This window comes from Dendroctonus ponderosae, unplaced genomic scaffold, assembly GCF_020466585.1.
Source record: "Dendroctonus ponderosae isolate FM_Combo_2020 unplaced genomic scaffold, Dpon_F_20191213v2 Dpon_F_20191213_5, whole genome shotgun sequence".
Lineage (NCBI taxonomy): Eukaryota > Metazoa > Arthropoda > Insecta > Coleoptera > Curculionidae > Dendroctonus > Dendroctonus ponderosae.
This window is the reverse complement of record NW_026018715.1, coordinates 10,716,565-10,734,255: the sequence shown is the minus strand read 5'-3', so window position 1 is coordinate 10,734,255 and position 17,691 is coordinate 10,716,565. Positions and strand designations below refer to the sequence as shown.

Below are 17,691 nucleotides of genomic sequence, written 5' to 3'. Positions count from 1 at the left end.
ATGTTATTTATTTTTTCTGTCGAAAAAAAATCAATTTTATTGTATGAAACGCTTAAAGTATTTAGGTGGGATTGTGTTGCTCTTAGCTTCTACGCCACTGGAGATAATGCCAATTTAGTACAGCATTTGCAAAAAGCGTTAGTTTCTACTCAAATAAATACTCTTTGTAAAAAAATCAAACCTTGACCGTTTTCAAGCAAAAACGCATTTTTTGATAAAAAACCATGAGCCAATTTCAAAAATCAATAATTCGCTTAAAAAATTAAACTTTTGCTGGTGACCATTTCACGCCAGATATTTTGTATTATTTCCTTGAAAACAATGTTATTTATTTTTTCTGTCGAAAAAAAATCAATTTTATTGTATGAAACGCTTAAAGCATTTAGATGGGATTGTTTTGCTCCTAGCTTCTACGTCACTGGAGATAATGCCAATTCAGTACCACATTTGCAAAAAGTGTTAGTTTCTACGCAAATAAATAATCTTTGTAAAAAATTTAAAAAAATGAAAAAGTTCCACGAGAGTGGTTATCATATTCTGCCGAGAAACATGTTATTTATTTTGAACACTAAAACCCTTACCAGAGACTAGGTGGTCTAGAAGAATTGATGCAATTAGTCCTCTAAGGTTTCAATTGCGAGAAATATATATTACTCTCTATGAAATATTATCTGGAAATAATTTTTACAATTCTGTGAAGCATCTGGCTACATCTTTAGCAAGAAAGACAAAAAATGTCAGTTTATTTGCATGTTAGTACTGTGGTACAACATATTAAATTGAGTTAATATTGTTAGTAAAATTTTGCAAACAAAAAGTTCAACATGCCTATGGCTATTAACCACGAATTCTAAGTTTCATTTTTACTAACCATGTARTAAATATATAGTTTTTATTTAATTGGCTTTTTGTCATAAAATTTAGAAAAAAATATRGAACAGTACCGAAAGTCKGTYCAAACYCGCACGACGACGCCAGACCGGCTTGGCGCGCCCCTGGTCTAATATGACATAAAAATATAGAATAGATTTTTTTTATTACAGATGGTGAATATCTGTTTGCCGAACTCGACAGTAAGCTCTCTAAGTACGCGCCGAAAAGTTGGCGTTCATCCCACAGCCATGGACTGGACGCAAACGGACGTCCGGCTTTGGCCTTTTACTTCCGTGTCCAGTTTTACGTGGACAGTCCGCTACTCCTGCGCGACGACACCACCAGACACCACTACTACCTGCAGCTGCGGCTCAACGCGGCTTCAGGGGCGGCCGGAGAACACGCAATCCCATTGGCGGGATTGGCCCTTCAGCAGGATTTGGGCGACTTTAATGAAAATTCTAGGTATGAGCATGGCTGCAGGCTCAATTCGGCAGGAACTGAACAAGTTTTTCGGTTGGTTGCAGTTATAGACCAGAAGATTACGTGCCACCGAACATGCGAGGACCAGCTGCGCTACGGGCTATCGAGACAGCCCATAGATCGCATCGGGTTCTTTCGAAGATCGAGGCTCGGTCCCAGTTTATTGCTGAAGCTTGCCAGCTACAGGAACCAGTTAACGCACATGTGTTTAGGTAGGGAACTGAACAAAAACTGCGATAGACGCAATCATTTGAACAGTTTTACTCTCTCAACGTTACCCTAAAAGTAAAAATTTACTGCGATTTAATTCACACATTCCACATAATTCCTGAGGCATAATTTGCATTTGTTTCACTTAAGTGTACAGGGTGGTCCGAATTAACCTGGAATAACTGCACTAGTGTGTTGAAAAAATGCATTCACAACAACTTGATCTGTTGCAAATTTTGGGTGTTGAGTGAGGCTAAGACACTTATAAAGTGCTTGAATGGAATTACTTGCTTCTAACTTCGACGCCACTGATAAAAATGCTAATTTAATAGCGCATTTTAAAATGCCGTTGTCTTCTACACAAAAGAGTACTCTTTTGTAAAAAATTGTAACTTTAACCGTTTTTGAGCAAAAATGCATCTTTCGACAAAAACATAAACAAAATTTCAAAAACCAATATATGGCTTAAAAAATGTCTCTGGTGATTATTTTGTCTCATTTTCTGGGAAACGATGTTTTTATTTTTTTGTTGATAAGACATAATTTGAATTTGTGCAGGGTGCTCCGAACTAAACTGGCATACCTTCACTAGTGTGTTGAAAAATGCATGCACAAAGGTTCATTTCGTTCATAACTTCCGAATTATTTCAGGCAGTCAATTGAAGTTTTGAACACGTCTTTTTAATACAAATATCTACTTTATGAGCTTTTAGCCAATTTTTTTCCACGAGCTCTGTTGTAAATTTTGGGTGTTGAGTGGGACTAAAGCACTCATAAAGTGCTTGAGTGGGAATGTTTGCTTCTTACTTCGACGACACTGATGAAAATGCTAATTTGATAGCGCATTTTAAAAAGCCGTTGTTTTCTACACAAAAAAGTATTTTTTGCAAAAAATTGAAACCTTGGCCGTTTTCGAGCAAAAATCATATTTTTGACGAAAACGAGCAAAATCTCAAAAATCAATAATTCGCTTAAAAAAATTAAACGTTCACTGGTGATCATTTCGCGATAGTTATGTTCTTTCATTTTCTTGGAAACGATGTTTTCATTTTTTCTGTTGATTAGTCAGTTGGAAACAATCAATTTAATTATATAAAACATTTAAAGTATTGAGGTGGGATTGTTTTGCTCCTAACCTCTACGCCACTGGAGATAATGACAATTTAGTACAGCATTTGCAAAAAGCGTTAGTTTCTACTCAAATAAATACTCTTTGTAAAAAATTAAAACCTTGATCGTTTTCAAGCAAACCGCATTTTTTGATAAAAACCATGAGCAAATTTCAGAAATCAATAATTCGCTTAAAAAAATTGAACTTTTGCTGGTGATCACTTCGCGCCAGTTATTTTGTATTTTTTTCTTGAAAACGATGTTATTTATTTTTTCGGTCAAAAAAAAATCAGTTTTATTGTATGAAACACTTAAAATATTTAGATGGGATTATTTTGTTCCTAGCTTCTACGCCACTGGAGATAATGCCAGTTTAGTACCGCATTTGCGAAAAGCGTTAGTTTTTAGGCAAATGAATACTCTTTGTAAAAATTGTAACCTTCATCGTTTTCAGGCAGAAACGCATTGTTTGATGAAAAACCATGAGCAAATTTCAGAAATCAATAATTCGCTTAAAAAAATTAAACTTTTGCTGGTGATCACTTCGCGCCAGTTATTTTGTAGTATTTTCTTGAAAAGGATGTTATTTATTTTTTCGGTCGAAAAAAAATCAATTTTATTGTATGAAACACTTAAAGTATTTAGGTGCGATTGTTTTGCTCTTAGCTTCTACGCCACTGGAGATAATGCCAATTTAGTACCGCATCTGCAAAAAGCGTTAGTTTCTACGCAAATAAATAATCTTTGTAAAAAATTGAAACCTTGACGGTTTTCAAGCAACAACGGATGATTTTTGATGAAAAACCATGAGCAAATTTCAAAAATCAATAATTTGCTTAAAAAATTAAACTTCAACTGGTGATCATTTCGCGCCAGTTATTTTGTATTATTTTCTTGAAAACAATGTTATTTATTTTTTCTGTCGAAAAAAAATCAATTTTATTGTATGAAACGCTTAAAGTATTTAGGTGGGATTGTTTTGCTCCTAGCTTCTACGCCACTGGAGATAATGCCAATTTAGTACCGCATTTTCAAAAAGCATTAGTTTCTACGCAAATAAATAATCTTTGTAAAAAATTGAAACTTTGACCGTTTTCAAGCAAAAACGCATTTTTTTATGAAAAACCATGAGCAAATTTCAAAAATAAATAATTCGCTTAAAAAATTAAACTTATGCTGGTGATCATTTCGCGTCAGTTATTTTGTATTATTGTAATTTAGTACCACATTTGCAAAAAGCGTTAGTTTCTACGCAAATAAATAATATTTGTAAAAAATTGAAACCTTGACGGTTTTCAAGCAACAACGGATGATTTTTCATGAAAAACCATGAGCACATTTCAGAAATCAATAATTCGCACTAAAAAACTAAACTTTTAGTGGTGATCATTTCGCGGCAGCTATTTTGTGTCATTTTTTTGAAAATGATGTTTTATATTTCTCTGCTGTTTAGTCCGTTAAAAAAATCAGTTTTAATCCATGATTGATCACAACGATATTTTCGGTGTGAATATGGTGATTCTATGTTTCTTTCGTGGCCCGACTCATCTCACAATATCAATAAATTCTGAACGTTTTTGTGAAGATACTGAGAGAAGATTTTCCGTCACAGATGAGATAAATCATCAAATAAAGAATGGAAAATTTTCTGAAAATTCTGTAAACGATTGGAGAGCGTCGCAAAACAGTAGCTCTCATTTCCTGTTGAACTCAAACCAACTTTTGAAACTTCCAGGTTAAAAGCTTCCAAAGCTGAACCCTTACCAGGATCGCTCCTGTTGGCAGTCTGTGCCAAAGGCTTGCGGGTTTGCCCTGAGAATAACCCCCCGTCCACATTCCTATGGAGTAGCATCAGTAAGCTAAGTTTCGAACGGAAGAAGTTTGAGATCCGCACCAGCCACGAGAAGCTGACTCTGTACACGTCCAGCGACGAGAAGAGCCGCCTGCTGTTGGCGCTGTGCAGAGCAACGCACCAGTTCAGCATGTATGTGGCCCCCAGGCTGCACGAGGCGCGGAAAGAGGAGGAGGAACGTCAGAGATGGGGTTGCGATCAGCGCGTCTCAGTGATCAGTTCGACATCGTCAAACACTACGTCGGGAATTGTGAGTGATCGGGTGAGTCTATCAGCAAGCTAATCTGCAACTCAATGTTCATGGGCAAGAGTTTCACCAGGTACATTCAGAAGATGAATTGGAGATCATGATTACCAGCCCTCCGGCTCCCAGTACCGAGAGTCTAGCTCTAGCTCACCTGCTGGACAGTGCCCCAGCTAGCAGCAGGACCTCGGCGGCTTCAGCCACGGCGGCCCTCGCCTCGCTTTCCATTCAGGAGGATGAGGAGGAGGCGCCCAAACAAACTACAAGTGAGAGCTCCGGAAAGACCTCTAGCAGTGTCAAGTGCGCCGGCTCGCAGTGTAGCTCCTATTGTAGCACCGTGGTGGTGACGCCAGTTAGCCAAACCAGTAAGCAAACCTTCACGCAGTCTCGAACATTGCTGATGATTGCCCTTTCAGAGCCCAAGAAACGACGGCCATCAACCAGCAGCAGCTTAGAGTTGGGCTATTCGCATACCGCGCAAAACTCAGCCCTCAGCGATGCGACTTGCATAGAAATCGACACCAGAGAGCCAGTTTATACCTCAGGGCCTGCCCCCAGTAGCCACACGAGTGGCGTGTACACTTTAACCTCCAGCGAACATTGCACTTTGAGTTCTGCAGGAAACTACACGAATGCCAGTGAATATGCTGTCACTACTGAGTCCTCTTTTCTTACGATGGGCAGTGATCACGTCGATGGCGGCTTTAGGGACAGGGCGGATTCGACCATTAGCAACTCATCGTTTCACGGGGATGGAAGCGATCCTACCAACAAACAGAACTTGCTGTCTGCTGAGGAGTTGTCGGATCTCATCGTCGGACGGTATCCGTCCAGAAAAAGCGTCAGTAACACCTTGGACTCGGACTCCGATTATGTGACGTTGCCCTCTGGATACCAGAGCTTCGCGCCCGTGCCTCCAAAGAGGGTCGACAGCGTCGAGCCGCGGTTCCGGCCTCCTCCGCCTCCGTATCCAACTAAAAACACTCCGGAAGCCCCCAACCCGTTTGTGGAAGCCTCCACTAGCAACCCGCCTCCTTACCCGGATAACGGCCCTCCAGCGCCCGCCCCGATCTACCCCTTTGAGGAGGCGGCAGCCCGGTTCATCACTACCCGATCCCCGAGTATCCTCACGGCTCACGCCAGTGCTGTGAGTGTGAGCTCAACACCGAGCTATTCAGCTGCCAGTTCATTGCCGCCCATTCCTCCGAAGATACCAAGACAGTTGCCGATCAGTAGAGCGATGCTCAATTCAGGCAGCTTTATCGACATGGCGTCTCCAAAGGCCAGCGTCTTGGTGCCCTGTACGTTCTTGCCTCCTCCGCCGCCCCAGCCAGCTCCTAGGCAACCGCCTCCGCCGCCTCCCGGCCTGGCTACTGTCTACACCAGTCAACTATCCAGGTCGCAGATTGAGCAGTATCAGCAGCAGATGTACAGCGATGTGGACTTTGTGGTGTTCCCGTTGAAGGAGCCGGCGATTAGCAAGCAGGAATATCTGGAAGCCAAGCAGGGCTCTATTTTGGCCGCGCTGGCTCATCAGCCAGTTTTCTACCGCAGCACGCCCTACTTAGGGAGATATGCGTCCAGTCAGAATTTATCCGATACATATGTGCAGTTGCCTGTTTATGGGGCTCCGAGCATCTCGTCAACCGGCAGCTTGGATCCCCCGCCGCCGCCTCTGCCTCCTAACCGGCCGACCAGGTTTTTGAGGACTCAGTCGGATGATAACATTCTGAACTCGCTGGAGGCTACGCCGCAGCCTCCGAAATTCCGGAGGCTCCCGCCTCCGCCGCCGCCTCTTCCAGAGAAGAACCGCGACTTGCTCAAGCGCCACAATCTGCTAGATGTTAAGAGTGACTGTCCGGGTGATGGAAGCAAGACGAGTGAGACGCGGGCGTTGGATATTCGCACGCTGCGCGAGAAAAGCAAAAAGCTGGACTTGCCCCTCATTTCCGCTCTGTGCAATGACAGGTCGCTGATCAAGCAAACCAAGGCTTTCGTGATGCCCAAACATCCAGGAGAAGTGTCGCCGCCTCGCGTCCGGAACTCTTCCAGGGAAAAGTATCCGGTTTCCGGGTTGAGCAACACGCGCATCCAGAAGGGAGGCCGGAAACTGGCGTCGGTCAGCCATCGACATCCGGGCGACAAGTTGCCGGAAATTCCTCGGGCGCTGCCCAACAATTACGTCATGACTGAGGCGCGTGCCAAGCACAAAGTGGCGCAGTCTCAGTCGTGAGTCATTAGTTATCAGAATCATTTGCATTTCACATTCCAGTACTAGTTTTAAAGCATTTTTCAATTGTTTCTTACACTCAGGGTGCCATCATTGCAAAGGTTAAATTCTGGGACTGATCTTTGCCCTAGTCGTGCGGGACTTAATGGCTGGGCGAGGATCGTTAAGCTGCATAAATAGTCGTCGTAGCGTCAGACGTAAGAAAATGAAAAATAAACTAATGAATAGGCGCGTGGGCATTTGTAGCATCCGTATGGAACCGTAAGGTATAAGCGGTAGGTGCTGAATGATTCATTTTAATTTTCCGAGCTGCTGCTTAAGGCAGCGCTGGCTCAACGTGCAAAATGTATTGAAAAGTAAATTTTTTGGAAAAAAAAATGTATTTGCTTTGTTAGAAACAAAAATCAGTCCGCTGTGAATTTCTTTTATGTCTTGGATGTTGCGACGGCTTAAAATCCAGCTTCAGGTTTACTGCGTTAAGGCGGAGATGTGGAGGCTGTCCTAAATTGCGCGTTTAGGGCTTTTGAATGTTTACTGCTTGCTTAATTACCTAAGCCGATTTGAAGTCAGTCAAAGTGATTTTCATTTTATACCTCAGTGTAACGTAGCTAGCTCTAGGTACGATCTAAAAAACCCCCCCAACACATTTTTTTGGTAGTAGTGAAAGTAATTAATGATTTATTTATTTATTTATTTATATCTGAAAAACAACAACTTTATTAATTATTTTACAGATAAAGAAAATTTAGCTAGCCAATATGTTAGCGAATTTGTCCCATTAGTTGAGTACCACCCTGTTTCAAGAGTGCATTATCCGCTGAAGAACCAAAATTGCATTTTCTAACTTATTTGCCCTGCTCCTTCTAAAATATTGATCTGAGTCAATAAAAATGAAGATAAGTTTTCATATTATCGATTCACTTTGACTGGTTGAAGCGCGATTTTTGGGACAACCCATAGGTCAGCTTGAATGCTGACGAGAGGAGTTATTTAGGAAAATCGGTTTTGTTTAACTGGTTAGCTGTAATATATCCCGACTGTAAATAAGGTTATATTTTATTCGAGCGAACAGGCATACAAGTAGATTTAAGATCTATTAGCAGTAAATTATACACTTGCTCAAGTTGTTAATACTAATAATACTCACCGTAATGATTCGATTTTTCACATATGTTTTTGGTGTTGAAAAATGTGCAAAGCTTCTATCAAGTGTATTGTCGTAGATGGTGCTAATAGAATTTTCCATGAAGTGAACTGAAGTTTTTAATTTCCTTAAAGATTTGGTGCAAACGCCGATAAGTGAAAACGTTTAGTCGGAACAATATTTTTTCAAACATCACAACGCCGTATTATTTGAACACTCAGATCCAAAACAAGTAGCGCACCAGATTTTTTGGTAAAGTTCAAAGCATTCTAACTTTTTTGAATAGCGATTTCGATAGTTTTCAGCTTAATTCGTTGCTTATTATTCTAAGTGCCACAAATATTTATTCGTTATTGTCTATGACAAGTGATAAGGAAAACGCCAAGCACTGTTTTTATAATTTTTTTGAAAAAYCTTGTCCATAACCGTTTTATTTGAAGCCAAAATTGCCCATTGCTTATAAAACTGCGTCTTYTTGTTAAGATTTTATTTTTTCAATTAYTGATTTATCTAAAATATTAGAAGCCCAGATATGAATCCTCTTGAGCATCTTCCAACGACACYTCAAGAAATTAAATTTTGTGTGAACCACTCAGAAAGGAACTAAACTTCTAAACGTGCTTTTGTTGCGCTAATATKTTTCAGCTTAAAAAACAAAATGTTGAAAYAAAAAACAATTAGTAAATATGCATGGCAGTATGATTAATTTTGAAGGAGACACAACGACGTAAAACGACGAATGTCCWCAAAWAGACGCGCAGCTTCAATTTGGTTTCAAGTAAAACTKCAGCGCATAAAATTRAAAAAAAAACCGTATTACTACAATTTTTTCTTTTCAGTTGATAACCAAAGAATTARKMTAGAAACTGCAAGCAAAATTATTAATATCAGTTAATTCGTCTAAAAGTTAGAAGACATTAAACTTGCCCAAAAATGAGGACTTGTGCATCATCACTGARTCTTCCATGCAAAAAAATAATGAAACCTACTYCTTCCATAAAACCTCATTAGTTGCAAATATTGTGCGATTTTCACTTTGTGGAAAACATTCCAAATAAACATGACCGCAAGATTGGTACATCCTGTATGTGGGCGGTGGTTCAGAATTCAACGTCAAATCCAGAAAAAAGATTTTCTTTAATATCAAACTGTGATATAAGATCGAAATTAGGCATGGGTAACTCAGTGAATTTTCGGGAGTTGGAACAGTGTTGACAAAATGGCTTGGTGCGCCAACTCAACGCACCGGCACAGTAACTCACTGGAAACACAGCAAAAAATACTGTACAAGTTCAGACTTGCGCGTTCAGTAACGAAGAGTGCGCTCTAAATGTCGGCAAAAATCCTTCAAAGCTTTAAAAGTTAATTCAAATCGCATGAAATCCTGGATTTTGCGCTCTTTGTAAATGTTGATTTGAAAATGAACGCTTTCATGTAACTGCATACTCTTCATTAAAAAATTCCAACTTCCAAAGTAAAGCCAGTAGAAACTTGAACGATTGACATTCTATAGGAGACTTTTTTTAAAATGGAATTTTGGCGTAAACTTGCACGTAAACGTCTGATATCCAAATTTCGTGATATGTATATGAAAATCTGAAAAATACGAAGCCGGCCAAAATATTTCCAAAGTTTAAAAATTAACTCCGCAAGAACCAATTGCTCAATTGATACCAAATTCACCCTACGAGTCAGTTRATGAATATCGGACTAAAAGTYCTACATGTACATGGAAACCAAAGCATAGTAAGRGWAATACAAACAATCTATAAAACTTCAGTTGCTTGTCGGAAACTAAACTCAGCTCAAACTAAAAGAATTAYAGATTAGAGATCATTCTTACCAGATTTTTGCAAGCTGGCGCCCCATCCTCCATTTTCCACCCRTTAATCCTCAAGTTCACTACACTTTSACAAACTACCGYACTTGGCATMAAGRCCGCACTGATTCTATATTTCACATCTAAGACTGCKATTATCGACCAATTTCGTCCACTGTTGCAACTGTGCAAATTGAACATTCATACACTTTTTCGAGAGAAAAGACACCGAACCTCCGAATAAACATGATTATTTAATAATTTAATTGTAACGCCCTTTGGATGATTCATGCTTTTGCTTCGCAGTTCGATTTCAATATGTTTATTGTTGGCATTTTTGCAGAAAGTGCCTGTTCGCATTGCAATATTTCCAAACGCAAATTTGATGTTCCCACTTAATGAAAGTCAACAACAACTAAACGAAAAATGCTCCTAGTGCCGATCATTCACTAACTTAATTGTAAGTTTAGAGCCATTTATATTTGTCTTAATTTAACTCAGCTGCAATGCACAACCCCAAAACTAAAATTAATAACCGAATAGATTTTGGTTTTCTTAAAATATTGACTAAAAAACAGCCGCAAATAAATCACTTAAAAATGTAGCTCTTGCTCAATTTCCGAGCGATGAGTGAAACCAACGAAATTTTAACTAATTAAAAATGTCTTTCAAAAGTTCTGATTTCAAGAATTGTAGCGCAATTCGAGAGCACACAACTCACCAACTCATAGAGCGGCATTAACTCAAAAGCGCAACTCAACACAATGTACCAGGCCTAATCGAAATAGTCCCTTAAACAGTAATGTTGCAGTAACAATCGATGTGAGGTAAAGGAGCGAAGTTAAGCAGTTGGGAGTTAAAACTGCTGTAATAAAAGCCCGAGTTGAAATGTGGATATTTACATCATTGTTTTGGGAACTTGATTGAGAAACAAAATTTTAAAACATTAAGTTCTATTCAACTGATTACATTGACGAATTTGTCTCTTCATCACATGTTATCTCTGTTGACTTACGCATAAGGCAACAACTTAAGAACAACATTGCTATTATTTCCTTCTTCTGTCCTCCCTTAATACCCCACAGTCTCACTCAACCATCGTGCACCTCTTAAAATAATTTACTCTTTGGCACCATTCTCAATGACCACCCTCTACATTGCTTAATTAGCTAATTAATCAGCAGTCTCCTAGTCTAAAACAATCACCACTGATTCTCCCGGCCACAAGCTCACTTCTTTAAAAGAGATACTCTCTAAAATTGAGTCCACTTTGGGCCCCACGATCACTTGTCCTGTGTAGAGCAGCATGGAAAGATCAGTTGAAATATGATTAGAGCCCAAGTTGCTGGCCACCACATAGGATTTCCTTCGCGGGTACCATCGTTGAACCACCAAAAAGTTCTCCTGCCAATACTTGACTTCGGCATTGGCTTTGTTCACTCCCTCTTTGTAGACGGCGTTCATGTAGATGGATGGAGACTGCATGCGCAGCTCCGTCATCCTGACGATGGCGTTCACTTGGTCGAAATGTGGTGGGGATTTGCTGCCCCCATAAATCCAGGGAAGCACCTTGGGCTGTTCGCCTTTCCAGGGCATCATGGTGAGCTGATGTAGGTGTTTGATGTCTTTTCGTTCCTCTTCTGGATCTGCGATTTGGCTGAGTCCGATTTCGTCGCCGTAAAAAATCGAAGGAGTTCCTGGAAGCATCAGCTGCAGAAGAGCCGCTCCAAGTGTCCCATTTCCAAAGGGCAAAATATTAGCTAGACGGTTGGAGTTTACGTTTCCAATAGACCAGTGCACCCAAGGCATTCCCGGCTTGGTAAACAGTGATCCGTTCTGGACAGCGTCGATTTGCTTGATGATCTCCGAAACTCCTTTCTCTATATCAAGCTTTACGTCTACGAGATCGATGTTGTTGAGCACAATGTTCAAGTTCTTCTTTGGAGTCCGATTGAGGGTCTCCTCCGAAACGATCAGAATCCTATGAGGCCCCAGCAGCTTCTTCCACTTTCGCACCAACCGTGCAGTGTCATGCTGATCGGCGAACTTTTCCAGGCCCTTTAAGTAGAACCCTTCCACTCCATGCAGCAGCCAGAACTGAATGGCGTCTTCCACCGGATCAAAATCATAACTCACGTTGAAGAAGTCGGAAGGTTCTTCCGTCTCGTTTCGGGGGGCGATAATGAATTTTTTTGCTGATGAATTCTGGATGATTGAGGCAACTGGGAGGTCCAGCATCAGCGAGATGTTCCGCGAATTGAGATGCAGCACCAGGCTCTTGAAGTCCTCCAAATTTCCCAGAGTGGAATCGATTTCCATTGCATTGATCGTATTTTCGAAGTCCTTCGGATAGTGAGATGAGCGGAAAATCGAATTCAGGCGCACGGCTCTGACGTTCAGTTGCATAATATAGTCAGCTTTCATGGAAATGCCTTTGAGGTTTCCCTCCATTTCCTGGCTGCTGCTGTAGAAGCTGGCCGGAAAAATCTCGTAGAAGACTTTGCCTTGGTACCACTGAGTTTCGGGGTTGCAGGTTTTGGGCAAAGTCGCTATCAGCCCTATTACCAAGGCCACCATTCCGATAAGGCCGGAAAGGTAGAGGTAGAGGGACACTTTGCGGATAAAGGGCCAGTTCCAAGACATGAAGAAGTAATCTTCCGTTGGATTGCGGAAGGTCAGCTCCAGTGAAGCCGCTTTTCCGCCCTAGAATTGTTCCCAAGTTATTATTAAATCGGTTAAACGGTTAACTTGTGCACCTCTACGCCTGCTTCTTCATCCAACGGCAGGCTCAGGAAGTTGGTTCCATCCAGCAGCTGCGAAGTGACCGGTTGCTCGGAAGAAGCTGAAGAAATCGAGTCGCCATCACACTTTCCTAACAAGCAAAGCATTAAACTCTAGTGCAAATAGGGAGGAGGCAAGTTACCATGCACCATCTGCAGTTTTTCGGCTAGCTGGGCGCCAATTTGGTAGTTGGGTTCGATGGGTTCAGGAATCGGATCCACTAGAGCGTTAGTGGGAGGCGACGGCGTTATCAAGGGGCAGATGGAAGTGGAATCTGCGTTATCTGGATTGAAGGAGCTGGAAGGCGAAGAGGTGCCTGCATTGTGGTCAACTCGCAGGAAACCTTCCATGGTACTCTTGGATGTTGCACGGCTGGAAAAATAGTCAATTTTTGCAAATCGACGTTGTAGATTTCGCAACAGTTTTAGTACATTTTGCTAAAATATTTTTAGTAATAGCGCGTAGCATTTTTGGACAAAATTTGCTTTGAAAAGCATCAGAAAAATTGCTTAATCAACTTACAGAAAATAGTGTTTTCAATGTGTTTCCATGGTTTAGGTTATAAGCACTCAAAAAACAGTCTCACGTTATTTTCGCAGCTGCAGTATGGATTTATTTAGACGTCGCGACGCCACGCATCGGCGCCTACTCTAAAGGCGTCCGTGTCCCGAAATAAAGCGCGCTCTGCTTCTGGAAAACTGGCATCGATTTACAAAGTTGCAGTTTTCTAAGCGAGGAAATTAATCAAAGCTTCTAAATTTGTGGAGGCTTGACCAAATATAAGTGCAACAAGGTTCTTTTCCGTTTAGATAAAGAAGCACATGCGGGCGTTAACGATTTCATATGCCCCGCCCCGATTACTTTGTGGGTGTTTCTCTCTTTCTGATCCAGGCATTTCGGGTTCCGCCTTGTCGTATTCATAGTATATGAACCGATCAAATATAATAAAGCGCATATAAATTGAGGCTTTTTTGCCGACTGCTAAAACCCTCATTCTACCTAAGTACCTACAGTACAGACGAGAAAGGTTGCAAAATGAAAAACCGCACACAAAGCGTCCAAAGTTTAAAAATGAATTATGTAAAGACCAGTTACTGGAGTGAAACTAAAATTTGCAACACGCATAAAAATTAGATTCCTCGATCGACTGCTGGAACCTACGTTTCTATGCTTCTGGCGGTTGCTCAGAAAGTCGCCTAATTAGAGCATGGTGCAAAAACAAATCCATCCCAGAAGAATAAAATTTAAAATTTTATTTGTCCAGCATTTATTTATGGATTACTCAAATCGGTATTTTAATTTACTGAGTCTTTGCTCAGAATAAAGCCGCAGCAGAGCATAGTGCAGAAATTTAAACCCGTCCAAAATTTTCTGAAGTTTGAAAACTTATAATGTAGAAACCAATTAGTCTATTTAAATCAAATTTGGAACACGTATGAACTACGATTTTCTTCATCGACTGCTGCCGAAAACAGTTCAATGTCTCAGGCAGTTGCTCCGTAAACAGCATCAGAAGGTGCCAAATTGAAAAACTGCACACAAAGTGTTCAAATAAAAAAATATGTAGGGACCAGATACTCAACTAGAACCAAATTAGCAACGCGTATAAAGCGAAGAATTACCCATCGACTGGTGAAACCCGAATTGTGATAAAGCAAATGGCTGCTCAGAAACGCTGCAAATAACAGCATGATGCATGAGCGTGAGCAACAAACAAACAGCGGAAAAATTTTCAAAGTTAAAAGAACTTAAATATACGAGCGGTTTTTCCTCGATTGCTCAAATCGTGTTTCAATGTATGAAGCGGTTTGCTCAGAATAGAGCCTCAGCTGAACAAGTGTCCAAAGCTTAAAAATTTGTTATGCAGGGACCAGAGACTCGACTAGAACCACATTTGCAACACGCATAGATTAAATATTCCTTTATCGATTGCTAACACTCGCATTCTGATGCCCTAAATGATTGCTTAGAAACGCGGAAGAAAGTTTAACATAGAGCAAAAATTAAAAAAAGCGCAAAATTTTACAAAGTTTGAAAACTCATAATTTAGCAGCCAATTAGTCTCTTGAAACCAGATTTGGATCAAAAAATAAACTGAAGTTTTTGCTGAGATTGGCGAAACCCGTATTTCAAAGTACCAGCCAGTTGATCTGCAAACTTGCATCAGAAGAGCACGGTTCTTAAATGAAACACCGCATAAAAAATATTCGTAGTTTAAAAATTTATTTCATCGGAACGAATGGACCGAATAAAGCGAAGTTCATACAGCATGTAAATTAAAGCTTTATTCATCGATTGCTGAAACAGCCATTTTTATGCCTCAAGCGATTACTCAAAAAAATGTCTCAGAAGAGCTCAATGCAAAAACAAAAAACCGCTCCGCAAAATGGAAAGTTGTGGAATGAAACTATAACTTCCTTCTCCTCAGAACACAAGTGTGGCCCCATGTTTTAAAAATTTCTTTAGCTATTAAAGATTGGACTAGATTGTTCCATATCTTTGAGTTTAAAGACCAATTTTCAAACTACAACGCATAAAAGCGTAACTGACCGGCTTAGGATAGCAATATTCGCGTTTAACATTATCATACATTTTAAAGCAAGAATCTGAGCAAAAGTAACTAAGTAATTCACATCAAAAGTCTTACAGATTTCAACTGTGATTTCTAGGAACATTCGAATCCACTGCAAACTTTACAACCCTTGGGGCATTAAGAGACCAGCGTAAAATAAACATACGCAAACCACTATTGGTGCTTTATCAGTTAAGTTTTTTAGTTTAGAGCAACGGCCTTCCTCCGGCTTCCGTGATATGATAACTCTAAAAAAGTATTCTGCTGCCCATAACTAGGCTTATTAGGAAAACTACATGAAACATATTGATGTACATATCAAGAAAAAACATGATTGACCTCTGCCGATAAGCATGCTAAGCATTCGCTCTATCAAAGAAATCCGCGCTTCTTGATAGTTAGTTAAAGTGTTTCATTGAGCTTGGATGTTGTAGATTGTGTTCATCTTCCCCAGTTATTTTTGAAAAGAGTAGTTTCAAGGATTTGTAGCCGATCAGCTTTTTAATGGAAGCGCTGGATATTTGGGCGCATTTTATATAAATTAGGTAAGTTGATAGTTTGCTCAGCTAGATTTTGGTGATATGTCGATTTTTTTCGTTTAACTACTAGATTTGGGAAATTTTTGCAACTACGGCAGATTTATTTTAGTTGCTCGTGTAACGCTAATTAGAAGTGATAAACAAATTGAAAATTGATAAACCCTGAACTCAGGAATTAATGATAACCAAACTGTATTTTTGGTGCTGCGATATTTCCAACAGTATTAATTATATATTGAGCGAAAATCAATCGCTCACTTAAACAATGGATAATCAGATAATAAAAGTTTGATTAAAACAGCATTTTCTTAACAAAAAGGGAGAGTTTATCAGTTAGTGCTAATGAAAAGAATCAAACTTTCCATGGTCTTTTGGAAACGATAAATCAGACAAGTAATTAATTAACGGAAATGGCCGTTTTATGTTGCGCAAATCTGAGTATTATCAACCGGCCAAGCTATTAATGTTACTGATTTCTGCATGATGTTTGTTAAGCAATGTGTTTTGAACATTTCTTGCCGATATCACCGCTTTCGTCATCAAACTGCGTGATTTTCAAGAATTTATTTGCCGAATTCTAGCAGAAAAACTGTCTTTTACAGCTCAAAAAATGTACCCTTTTTCAGCATTAACGAAAATCTTGAACATAAGTTTTAAATGAAAAAAAATTCAGCAACTGTTTTTGTTCCAGATCATTTCGAGATAGTACATGGAGCGTTTATCTTTACCACAAGACTCCCGCAATTTTTATTCGAACATTTTAGTTGAAAGATTCCATTCGGATACTCTAAAGATAATCACCTTCGTCGACGTGTATCACATTGAAAGTCCCGGAGGAAATGGCCCTTGATTTTCTTGCTGGGTGCATTGGAGGTAAGAGACTGGCAACTTTTCCATTTGAAGCATCTGAAAGCTTGCTGTTTTAGGCTCTGCTGGTGTATTAATTGGCCATCCTTTGGACACAGTGAAGGTTTGCATCCAGACCCAAGATTCAAACAATCCCAGATACAGAGGCACTTTGCACTGTTTGCAATCCATTTGTACTCAGCAGGGCTTCAAGGGGATCTACCGGGGCGTTACTAGCCCCTTATTTGGTAAGCGGCACTTATGCATCTAAAAAAGCGCTTGGGAAGCGGTTTAAAGAGGACAGAAAACTAAAAAAACAACGCTGATTGCAGGTGTGGCCGGAATAAACGCTATAGTATTTGGCATTTATGGCAATACTCAAAGGCACATGCAAAATCCAGATTTATTAATAAGTCACGCCATTGCTGGTGGAACTGCAGGATTAGTTCAGAGCTTTATTTGCAGTCCCATTGAGCTGGCTAAGTCAACAATGCAGGTACGATTTTAACATTTCCATTAGGTTTTGAAAGAGGTTGCAAAATGGAAGATTCTTTTCAATAACTTCCAAAGAGTGGAAGTCACGGACTTTGGTAGAATGGTTTTCAGAGACTTCTGGATGTGCTGAGAAAAGTTTCAGACCATATAATGCCTGGCAACCTGTTCATATATAGATAAAACTGAACATTTTAACGAAATAGTCGATCATTCATATGGCACAGGGAATAAAATAATCAATAATATATTATTATAAATTAAACAATAACATTTGTAGATTATACACACACGACAATTTAAGTAAATTTAAGGCGTATAATAGTATAATATTTAGCTCAACTACCTTTTCTGTACATGCCTATATGAGTTGATGACCCCCAATTCAATTATCTATCCAACGATGCCAAAACGAATTCTCTGGCTCGAATGGTTTTTGAGAAACCTCGAAAAAAGCAGCGTCATGTTCAAGTGGATTTTGCAACTCAAAAAAAAA

At 39.9% G+C, this 17,691-nt stretch overlaps 3 protein-coding genes across 3 annotated transcripts; 2 read left to right on the top strand and 1 right to left on the bottom strand.

Moving 5' to 3' along the window:
* Nucleotides 1-1,043: 1,043 nt before the first annotated feature.
* Nucleotides 1,044-8,256, top strand: LOC109535203 (protein expanded; the record flags this gene model as incomplete). Its single annotated transcript, XM_048666700.1, is given in 5 exon segments — nt 1,044-1,338; nt 1,401-1,568; nt 4,412-4,790; nt 4,849-5,137; nt 5,189-8,256. Coding segments are annotated over 5 exon segments (2,948 nt in total), but the record flags the coding sequence as incomplete, so codon positions are not given.
* A 2,645-nt stretch (nt 8,257-10,901) lies between these two features.
* Nucleotides 10,902-13,452, bottom strand: LOC109534283 (neutral and basic amino acid transport protein rBAT-like). The gene is made up of 4 exons (XM_019899885.2): nt 13,269-13,452; nt 12,889-13,118; nt 12,722-12,837; nt 10,902-12,668 (listed from the first exon to the last, which is right to left on the bottom strand). Exons 2-4 carry the CDS (start codon nt 13,094-13,096, stop codon nt 11,154-11,156), a joined length of 1,839 nt encoding a protein of 612 aa, XP_019755444.2. The 5' UTR covers nt 13,097-13,118; nt 13,269-13,452; the 3' UTR covers nt 10,902-11,153.
* Nucleotides 13,453-15,694: 2,242 nt separating this feature from the next.
* Nucleotides 15,695-17,199, top strand: LOC109534275 (mitochondrial basic amino acids transporter-like; the record flags this gene model as incomplete). Its single annotated transcript, XM_048666588.1, is given in 4 exon segments — nt 15,695-15,863; nt 16,549-16,730; nt 16,784-16,951; nt 17,036-17,199. Coding segments are annotated over 3 exon segments (366 nt in total), but the record flags the coding sequence as incomplete, so codon positions are not given.
* Nucleotides 17,200-17,691: the final 492 nt, after the last annotated feature.

Coding starts and splice junctions, on each gene's coding strand:
- LOC109534283 (XM_019899885.2), bottom strand. CDS start 13,096: ATGGAAGGTTTCCTGCGAGTTGACCACAATGCAGGCACCTCTTCGCCT. Junction 12,838..12,888: donor AAAACTGCAGATGGTGCATG/GTAACTTGCCTC, acceptor TTTGCTTGTTAG/GAAAGTGTGATGGCGACTCG. Junction 12,669..12,721: donor ATGAAGAAGCAGGCGTAGAG/GTGCACAAGTTA, acceptor GAACAATTCTAG/GGCGGAAAAGCGGCTTCACT.